At 40.0% G+C, this 11,493-nt stretch overlaps 1 protein-coding gene across 5 annotated transcripts in view; it reads right to left on the bottom strand.

The window, feature by feature from the left end:
- Nucleotides 1-11,493, bottom strand: part of NAV3 (neuron navigator 3) — a 1,326,128-nt gene that overhangs the window by 235,580 nt on the left and 1,079,055 nt on the right. For all 5 annotated transcript variants that reach the window (XM_069629276.1, XM_069629277.1, XM_069629279.1 and 2 more), the window contains one exon: nucleotides 6,109-6,297. In XM_069629276.1, the coding sequence (XP_069485377.1) occupies nucleotides 6,109-6,297 (189 nt within the window). The remainder of the gene's footprint in view (nucleotides 1-6,108; nucleotides 6,298-11,493) is intronic.

Genomic DNA, 11,493 nt, shown 5'->3' with positions numbered 1-11,493 from the left:
ATGGTGTAACGCACTGAGATCCGCCAGTGCACTGCATCAGTTTGATATTACATCCATGAATTACAGGTATCCCTGAAAAGTAATACATCACTTCAAGTCCAAAAATTAATCCAACCTTTTACTCTGATGTAGTGGTAACAAAAAATGGTTGCTATAATGTCAATTTAGCACCGATTTATCAAGAGCTATCCTTGACTAAGATGGTTACATTTGTTCACATAATTTAGGGAACAACCTGCTGGGTACAAATACCTTTAGGTAGGCAGCAGATAGGCCATTATCAAAATTGTAACATTTCTGTTTGACTTGTTTTCAGGAAATTAAGAGGAAAATAAATTTGAACTGAATATAGGATTACACTGATCGTGTAAAACAGACATTAGCACCCTTGTGGGGGAACCAGCAAATCAGAAGGCTAGGAACGCAGGCTGAATTTCCTGATGTTAGCCCCCATTCCAAGCCACCTGATGGCCACTTCCCCTCCTGCCATCTTCCCCCAGCCCTACACCCCTTTTTAACAAATCCCGCCACTTACCTCATTGCGACGGTGGTACTCGCCACCGATGCTTCGTCTTCGCCGTCTTAATACATGAGGCCACCATAGAAAGGGAAGAGAGGCTCTGTATGGAGCCCCACCTTCCTGTTGCATGGTGGCCATATGTGAACAGTCTTTTCATTCTATGAACGGGACGCAGTGAAGCGCCCTGATACCGGAACGAAAATACTTTATATTTGGCTCATCCTAGCCCATGGGATGGGTGCTAATGGCATTAACCACCTGTTCCAAGGGTTGGACTAGGTGGTAACATCCTAAAACCCTTGTTAAAAGCCCTTTCTTTACTCAGCCCTTTAACTCAGCCCTTGGAATGGGTGGTTAACACCATATTACAAAATGATGGCACGAGAAATCTTATTATCTGTATCGCTTTACTCTACCTGGGAAATAAAAAACCCTACCAGACATGAACATAGCATTGATGCTTTTTAAGAACTCTGCAAACAGTGTTACCAGTTTCTTCAATAAAAAGATCAAATTAAGAAAATGTACTCAGACATCGACGTCACCACAAGCACTAAATCACAACAATTGAAAATGGTTCAGAAGTGCACAAAAATATTTTTACTGAAATCAAAATGTTATTTCAACAATTTGCCAAACTATGTATTACCGCCAGAATACTGACAAACTCCTAATGAGGGCCAATTCCTCTTCAGGGCAATTGTAGATTTCACACAGTATTTGACGAAGTCAAAAGAGTTAAGCTATACAAATTGATGCTAAGGCTGTGTTCTGATCATCTGTCTCCGTTTGATGGATTCATTTTACAATGATTGCACACATGTTTGATTTGATAGAGATGGGTGGCCAACATAATACTTTCCAGCTATAAGGGGGGGGAGGTGCATATTGGACACTGTAATATGCCATGAAATCACACAGAGACACAAACGAATTGTACATCCCATATCGTCTTCATTTAATAACTCTTTCAAGTAGGGTATAGCACATACGGCCTAGGGATTTATACTACAAATGAAAAGGGAAACAGTAAGATGAATAGTGTTCAGGATTGGCCAACACAAAATTGGATCACTCTTCAGGGACAGTACACCTCAAGTGCATTCAGTATCTGATGATTGGTAGATCCCTAATCTTATACCAGTTTTTGTTTCATAGTGAGATGAAGTACTCTAACAAACAAAAAAGGCTCTCCAGAAGTATAGCTAAAGTAAGTGCTCAAATCTAAATTTAACAAGCCCTTAGTCTTCCAGATATTTTAAAGTACAAAACAAATGCTCCAAGAATTTTCCCAAGATAAAGGTGACAATCTAGTGTTCAGAAGTCCTTCCCACATTATTCGGGTAGGCTCTAGCCTTGGTTACTCCCTGCCTGGTTTAGGCGTCTTGGCCTCTCTTCTTTCACCTTGGTCCCTCAAAGTCAAAACCAGACTTGTATCACCTCTCTGGATTCCTTAGCAGTCAATGGCGGCTTCCAACCTCTTGAAGGTGTGACACGGCAGTCTCTTCAGGGAAGGGTTCAGCCCTCCTTGGGACTTGTAGGGTGCTATCTGGCCCTTGCCAGCCATTGGTATTTCAGGATTCTCTGTCTGCTCCTTCTTGGAGCCAGACTATGTTCCAAGGTTCCCTGTTCTCTTACCAGTTCTTGATCAGGGCCTGGTTTCGTCCAGTGGTCTTTTTTCAGACCTTACTTGCAGGATTTCCAAATGGTCACCTTGGGTCTTATGGTTTCACGATTTTCTGTTGTCTCTCTTAGACAGAGTGTGTTCAGAATCACAAGTGGTCTCTCCTAGACCTAAGGTTGTAGGTGTAGCAAATGCCTCCCCTTGACCGTAGGGATCAGACTTCACAAGTGGTTCCACCTGCACCTTGGCTTAAGGATGAGCAAATGGTCCTCCTGGAACTTGTGGCATCATGTTTTGGGTTATAAAACTCATACTTCCGTGAAATTGGTATTTTTCCACCGACACTTTGGAGGGATTTTCAGGCAGTCAATAGTGTACTTTTACTTTTTCTACAGACTGCATTCCTCTTTCTTCTGCCTAGGTGTTGCAGTTGGAATGCCTTTATGATCTGGCTCTCTATGTTCCTCAACAGTTGAGAGTATCTTGTTCAGGATCCTGGTGAACCTATCCTTCCAAGAACTTCAGGTGGGGACAGCTGGTGGAAGTATTCTTTCTCAAAAGGTAGGCAGCCTTCCACCAGGCACTGCATCCTTCAATAAGCTATCTCTCAGGTTTAGCAGTCATCAGCCAGGAGGATCTATGCAACACACCTACTTCTTTGGGACCTGAGCTCTACCTGGCATCTCCCATCCCCTTTTATTCTTGAGAGGCTGGGGACTGGCTTTTCACATTGTTCCAGATAGGTTATGTCACATTCCTTCTCTGAGTCTTAACATTCTTAGTTCAAAATTATAGGGGGTTTTTATATTGTCTAATTGCTTGATAGCCTGAATTAGGTCGAATGTGATCAGACAATGAGTAAAAGATGTGCATGGCATCAGTTATCATTTTGGAATCTCCTTCTCTCAGTTGAGCTGCACTATTGGTTCTCTTTCACTCTCAGAAAAGGCAGGCATTGTGTTGAAAGGATCACAGTACAACCCATTAACGCCTCTTCCTCTTGGTCTCCCTGAAGTAAATCTATGCCACTAATGTTCTGTGGCCCAATAGATTTTATACTTTTCTTTAATCTCCATGGACATGTCAGTTCCTTGTATTGCAAGAATGGTGTGGAAGGTATCTTGGCTATGTAGTCCTGTGGCTTCTCTCTCCACAAAATTCTTCAGAGGGAGGATATAATGTCAGTGGGGCAGTAGCATCCAGTGGTAACCCCACCTTATCCATCCTCAGTGAGGCATTTTGGGCAGCAGCCAGGCGATCGCCACCCCTAGCAGCCCACAACCCCATGTCAATATGGGAAGGTCAGGGAACACACTGCATGTGTGTGCTGGTGTCTCCCCTTCTCAACATGTATTTCAATGTATAACTGATTTTACTGGTGCATTGACAAAACAGGTCCCTCATGCTTCTGGGCAGAACTACCCAATATTGATATTCTCTGATGACACAGTCCTAGTTGCCCACAAAAAACTTGGCCTCCATTAACTATTCAATGCAGACAGGCCTTGTTGTAAATGCTTCATAGAGGGAGATAATCTATTGCATCCACATGTTCTGATGAGGCCCCAATTTGTTGTCTATAAGAGGTTAACGCTGGTGGGAACATTTGAGTATCATAGCTCTATCCTTCTCTTGGTCTCAGAAAATGGCTAAATTGCCTTTAATTCTTAGCCAATCTGCACACCTTATTCTGCTGTATAATCATTGATATGAGAACATTGCAGGTGACTGTGATTTGGGGTCTTCTATATGGGCATCAGCAAATATTGTTGCGATCAAGCAGGAAGGGACTACATTTCTCAAACAATGTCTGAGGGAACCAGCCACAACTTCTAATAAGTTGATGACCTTGGATTTGGGAGACACTTGTATGACTGATGATCTGATTTTAGCGTTTTCATTATAGAGCATCCAGATAAGAATTAGGCCATCAGCATATAGTTTGACACATCAATTGTATGTGACATTACTAAAGCCAGAGCATGCTTTTGTAGAACCATGGCTAAAATATGCCAAGTGCAATTGCACCATTGCATTCAGGGAGGTCATGGTTAACCCAAACAAGCATGAGTAAAAATACTCTGATCCTTGTATAGGAGTTCTTTACAGTTGGAATGTGAAAGCAATTAACAACCAGTGCTTAGAGTAATATCACATTCAATATGCCTTTAGGTTTAAATGAAGCCTAAATGTTGTAAAATAGTATGACACAAAATCCTTTAAAATGCTCCCAATGTAATGTCATTCAACCATGGAATAGTCTGGATTAGTGTAGCCAACATGAGGGTGTATATATAACAATTACACCCGGGGTGAGGTAGCCACCCAATCATGTGTCTAGGAACACAGGCTTAAACTGCTGGGGTAAGCCCACATTCCAAGCCTCCAAGCATCTTCCCCTACCACACCCTGATCCCTTTTTTTTTAATCCCCCCCCAACTTGCCTTATTGTGGCTGTGCCTTCGTCTCTGTGCAGAACAGTTGTCATGGAAAGGGAAGAGAGGCTCCCAACGGAGCACAGCCTTCCCTTTCCATGGGAGCCATGTTGTTAAAGGATTGTCCATCGCCACGCGCATCCAGTTGTAGGAAGTAAAATCTGTTCTTTTTAGCACCCCAGGTTGGCGCTTTGGTATCTTTTTCAATCCTACCCTTCCACCTCTTTCTAGGCAAAAGGGTCTTAACATATGAATTGTTATGTGTTTTTCTTTAATTGAAGGTCGGTCTGTCCCACTCATAATAATATCTATATAGCTAGCCTATTATATATGCTGCCTTGATAATATTCGTTTCTCTTGATGAACAGATTGTGCCTTTTCTGACTTTTGTTCGGTTGGTAAAATGAAGAGTACTGGTAACCTTTTTATCCAATTTGAAAAAACATATTATTTTTTATAGGAAACTAGCTTTGACTTACTTTATCCAACTCTCTGAGGAGGTTTATGATTAATTGTTCCACAATATGAATAGGTATGCTCTCACAAAGAGAATGCTATAATAATTTAGTGGATAAAATGTTTTCTTAATTGAGAAATATTAGTAATAGTGGCAGTGCATCAAAGTGCTGCAATAAACAAGATCAAAATTACTATAGAAATTATTTTTAGAAATGATGATACATTTCATATAAATGATTGTATGACATATTCCAAAATAAATTCCATTATAAAGATTTATTGACTTTCCAGTATCTTCCGTTACATTGTAAGTTGTATTTAATTGTAATACCAATATTGGCTTTTCCAAGATGATACTTGATAACCATGGTTAAAGGATGTTTTGTCACATCCACATGTCTCATTAAATTCAGGATACTCTTTACAGTGAAAAACTCCCCTATTAAATCCCACAGTCCATCTGAAGAGAAGAAAACAAGAAGCCAAGCCACGTCTTCAGAATTGCATGAAGGAGAAACCTATTGACCATTTATTAAACCTATGGGCCTCATTACACGGATGGCGGTAAGGGTTTACCGGTACCGGTAAGGGCACCGGTACCGGTAAACCCTTACCGCCTTACTACGAGGTCCCTTTGCAGGTAGGTACTTTAACGCCTGCTGTTTAGCAGGCGTTAAAAACCAACCCGCAAAGGGACCAGTGTGCTAATTACGGTACGGCAATTTGCAGCACTGTAATTAGCGCCTTCCCCATTCCCATAGAGCCCTATGGGGCAAAAATGGGAATGGGGAAGGGCAATGGGGCAAGGAGGAATTACCGCCCCGCCAACCTTGGAATAGGGCAGTAATTCCCCTTTCCACCAAGGCGGTGCCGGTATTTCACCGGCATGGACCAAGGTGCTAATAGCACCTTGGTCCTCCGCCTACCGTGTAATGAGGCCCTATATCTTTTAACATCTATATATTGTATGTATTGCATTGTACCAATACAATGTACAACCACATAAACTAAATACATGCTAAACATGCAAGATAACATTGTATGCATTAATATATCCAGTTCAAGCTCACCTTCCTCCATGCTATCTCTGAAGGACCCAGAATGACTAATGGCTCTGGGTTTCTCATCCAATGATGTGGCGCTGCCACATAGATGAGACTCTTCATATAGGTCAAAAGAAGAGTCTTGTGCTGGTATACTGTTGGAACGCATCATATTTGGTCCAGGAAGGTCATACTGGGACATACTGGTTGGGCTCACTGCAATAAAATGAGGACAATATGTCAATCATTTCAGGATGTTTAATTGAATTTAGTTTTGTGAATGCTAAATGAAAAGTTAGGAAACTCATAAAATTAGAGTATAAGGAAGCAAACAAGACTTTACTCGCTTAGCGTTGAGTGCAGCATAACATAACATTCAAACATACTTAACCCCTGCTGGGGTGTAAAAAAGAGAAACAGATTTGTCATTTTCTTCGAAGACGTTCATATGATGCTTAAAGGGCTATCCATTGTCTGCAACATATTTGAATTGTAAACTATTCCTGTTTACTCTTGTTCTACGAGAACAGAATCTGAATTAAAGCAAGGTATTCCTACCAGAAACCAAGTACAATGTCCTGAAAATACTGAAACGCACCAGGAACTGTTATGAAAAAAACACAGAGAATACATTTTTGTAATTTGTCAATTCTGATTTGGTTTCAAAGAAACCTTTCAAAATATATCTGAAGTATTACAATCATCTAAAACAGTAACAGAACGTATAATATAAAACCTAACTTCCTCTTAATATTCTACGAATAAAAGTAGGCTGCCAAAATGAAAAAGAAGGTGTCGCCCCAGAGCAATCAATTTCAAAAGGTAGAATGTGTTAATGCATTTAAATAATTTACAAATCGTTGAACAAATCAAATTCTTAATTCATAAAGCACATACATGCCCCATACAAATATTGCAAACTCTTAAAGAACCAGCATTTCTGCATAAACGCCAGATTATGTTTTGTCTAGGATCTCCAATCCATGCAACTGTTCTATACATAGATTCAACATTGTTAAAATGAAAAAGCAACGTATTTGATTATTTGTGTATATTCCATTGTGTCATTATATACATGAAATATTCTCATGTATACACTCAACATGAGCATAGTGTGTAATACACTGACAATGCACTTCTCTCCCAGAGGAATGCCTTGTATTTCAAATACTGAATCTTTGTCTCTAAAGGATTTGCCCTTGCAATCAATCCTACATTGATCTGCAAACCTACTTATACAACTGTCTAATCACATTTGCATTCATGTCAAAGCTCAAATCATACAATATATGACACACTTTTGCCTCCTGTAGTTCGAAAAAATATATACTGTTTTAAAAAGAACGCTGCTCGACTATAGCGAGTTTATTTTTCTTTCAATTAAAATAGCTACAGTAGAAACAGAAATTGGAACATTTGGAGAGATTGTTCTCCATACTATGCCTTCCATTATTCCTGACCATGTATTTACAGGCTCATTAAGCGTTTCAATTCCAAATAAAATCCTGGGACTTACTTTCTGCAAATAGATTGTTATAGTCATAAGAGAAAAAAACACCATAATAACGATCAAAACTGTGTGAATTAGCTTGCACTTGGGCTATGCATTTTTGAGTGACTTCACTATTTCGCTGTTCTGAATGGGAGGTACTAAGTGAAAATCCTACATAGCTGAATTCTTTTACTTCTTCTTTTGGAAAGAAACACATTTACCAAATATAGCTTTTAAACTAGAGGTGTGCATACAGAAAAGAGACAGAAAAGAGACAGAAAAGCAAGCCTGTAGTGTGACCAGCTACCCGGTGCTTTAATTTGAAAAAAATAATTAACAGAAGAGAGTAGCAACTCTATTGGGAAAACATTAAACTGTGGTAATTATGCTGTTGATAAGGATACTAACTAGCCTATTGTTGCATCGCTGGTGGGATTCAGACTAAGGGAGTCCCTTTAGCGCTTGAGTGTTCCTGACAGCAGCTAAGAGTAGCAGAAGGCATTTAGATGGATAATATTGCTGATCTGAGGCCGAGGATAGGGCGAGCTAATGAACCCCTAACTGAGTGGACAAGAATTGAAAAGCTAAAGCAACAGCAGAACTACTGTTTGTGGGGACGATAGTACAGTGCACAACTGCAGAGATATCTGATGTTATCTTATTTTTGTCACACTGAACTCATAATCACATAATATGGTTTTAATGTGCTTTAATATGCTTTTTGTAGCTATTTCACATATCACGTCATATTTCAATTATATACTTTTGTCCCAATATTGCATATTTAAACAGCTTAGTATTATTGTTAAATACAATCTGTATATATTGATCAGTATGGTCTATATTGAATGAGGGTGGAAGTGAGGCATATACTTGAATCTAGAGATATTGCTGTTTTTAGGCATGTTAGATATTACATTTTGCACAGCCTACCATGGACGTTTAATACTAATTGTATATATTGAGCGGTATGATGTATGTGGAATAAGTGTGGAGGTAAGATATACACGACATTGTAGATATTTTGATTAATCAGGCATATCCGAGGGCCGAGGTGTACTTTGGGAGGTGAGGTGAAAAACCCAAAATGTGAAAAGGAAATTGACCATGTCTTTGCAATCCGATAAGGCAACTAAAGGGTCTATGGTGATTAGCAAGCCAATCGAGAAGGTCAATATGCTTATTGGTGAAATTGAGGGTTCACTACCACCATTAAAAGAAGTAGGAACAAGAGCCTCCCGAGTGAACTGCATAAGCATACATGATGAGAGGCTGCTTACAATTGGGGTTAACTCCATTACAAAAAACAAGGGGGGTCCTGGGAGTCTCTCTGCCAGACATTAGTCCTGGTTGCGAGAGCCTTACCCAGTTTCTTTAGCTCACTATCTTTCACAAGGGAGACATTTACCCCTGGTACCCTTTTGCTCGAGAACATTTTGGAATCATCACCCATGTACCAGGACAAGAGCATCTTAGTCTTTAGATAGTGTAAGGGATAGTGAACGGGATAGAAGTAGGTTGTGATACAGGACAGTGGACTTTTCATTTGGACGGACCCTTTAGTATTAGTTTGAGGCAGGGAGATAGTTAGGGTTATTTTACTATCAATAAACGTCTATAACTACAAACATTACATCCTTGTGTCAGGATCCTTCTTCAACACCTTTACAGAATCCCATCATGGAACATAGCACACTTGGCAAGGCATCTAACAGATGATTCCAGGAATGTAATCATAAGATTGTTTCAGATTGTAGGCTTCCAGAAAACCTGGGTGACCATACCAAAAACATATCAAGGATATGTTTGTTATGATATCCCAGCAGTGCAAGTAAAGGGGAGTAAGCCAGGTGGAGGCTTGGCAACCTGGATAGACTCTGCACTAATTACACTTTGGAGGATGTAGATTGTAAAAACAATGATATTCAACAATTCCACATAGTGGTTAAGGAATGAGTTGAGCTGATGCGCTCAAATTTGTATAACAGACTGAACATGGTGAATGGGTTATCAACAATTAACAGTATAACAAGTCAAATAGAAAGACGGCTGGAAACAAATCAAAACACACCCCACATTATAGTAGCAGGGGATTTAAATCTGCAGTAGAAATCATTAGATGTGACTGAGGGGCTGTTAGAGGATGAGCATGAAGCATGGGATATGCTGGACCTTGATGCATTAGAAGTTGGATCTGAGCGTCCCTGAACTTAAGAGCATGCAACGGCAGGACAGCAGGGGACAAACCAGCTGAGGTAATATTCAAGAATGGGAAAAACAGGAGCCACGTAAATGATATTCTTCTTGACCTTAAATCATAACCCATGCTGAAATCTTTTGAAGCAGTGAGAAAATCTGACAGGGATCATCACCCTTTTCCATTACTTCTTGACATAAGTGGCTCCGGGCCAAATGTGAGAAGTAACAGCAAAAGGATATCCCTGACTGATATTGTGTGAGATGCTAGGCTTACAGTAAAGTGGGGAAAGATCAATAAAGAGGACCACTTCTAAAAATATACTACTTATGGATGCCTCAGTTAGGAGCAATGCCCTAATCAGTCTTCATGAGGAAATAAGGGTTAAAATTAAACCTTTTGCGACCATACCATGAACTAGCGCAAAGAAAACAGCAATGCAATGCACCCCATGGTATGATAAGGAGTGCAGATGTGCTAAGCAGCATTTACTTTGCTGCCTTAAAAACACTAATAGTGTAGATAATGTGGAGATAGGCGCAGCAAGAAGCTGATTCGGGACAACAAAACAGAATACACTGAAGAGGCATGGGAATTAATTCTGTAAGTGATAAATGATAAGGATATGGTGACATTTTGGAATATAATGTACCACCTCATAAGAAGAAACCCTATACAGGGTTGCGTCACAAAGTGCTTGGCTCAACCTTTTTAAGAATTTATATAGAGAAGATAGAAATTACAGTATGGAGGAGTTTGCCCTCCTTAGTGTGAAGGAAGAACCAAGTGTTCCACTGGTATTCACATTAAGTGAGATAAGGTTGGCTATCCTGGCTCAGTGTAGTAACACGAACCCCAGTCTGGATAAAGTACATAGGTGTATATATATATATATATAGAAGTGAGAATGCGATCCGGGCCCCATATGATCTGCACCTCTTCAATGCAGTTGTCTCGTCGAACATGGTCCCAGAATCATGGAGATCCACTGAGATAGTCACACTGTATAAGCAAGGTGTACGCCAGTGCCCATCTAACTACAGGCACATTTCACTGTTGGATTCATCTGGGAACATCTTTGTATGAGTGATACTGGCCCATGTAAAGATATAGATAGATGAGTACAATGTAATAAGTCATCTACAGTGGTTCTTTCAAACAGGCGTGAGCATGATAGGTTCGTGTTTCAGATTGTCCATGCTGATAGAGAAGTATGTGACATTAAGGAAAATAAATTTGTATGTCACATCGATATTAAGACAGCATTTGATTGCATCCTCTGCATAATATTGTCGAAAAGGCTATTTAATCTAGGTATCCCAAATTCATTGCTCAGTGCAGTGGGTTTACTATAAAAAGATTATAGGCTGCGGTAAAATGTGGCATTGGACACAACAGCAGACAACAGCAGAATTTGAGGTCCAGAAAGGGGTCAGGCATGGGTGCGTAGTGGCACCAACACACCTCTGTTTGATAATTAACAAGGTAATCAATCCGTTAACCCCCATGATGCCCCATTGCTAGGCATAGATACTTACCCAACCCTAATGTTTGTTGACAATGCAATTTTAATACATTAACACCAGTCGGTCTGAAGAAGCAGTTTTCCATGTATACCAAATTCTGTGAAAATAATGGCTTAGCTATAAATTACAGCAAAAAAGTATGGTTTTCACTAAAAAGAGAAGAAAGCAGCCTAAGTAACATCTGTAACTGGAGGGCC

Source organism: Ambystoma mexicanum, chromosome 12, assembly GCF_040938575.1.
Source record: "Ambystoma mexicanum isolate Mex_15411 chromosome 12, UKY_AmexF1_1, whole genome shotgun sequence".
Lineage (NCBI taxonomy): Eukaryota > Metazoa > Chordata > Amphibia > Caudata > Ambystomatidae > Ambystoma > Ambystoma mexicanum.
Note: the sequence above shows the minus strand (reverse complement) of the source record. Positions and strands in the feature narration are given on the sequence as shown.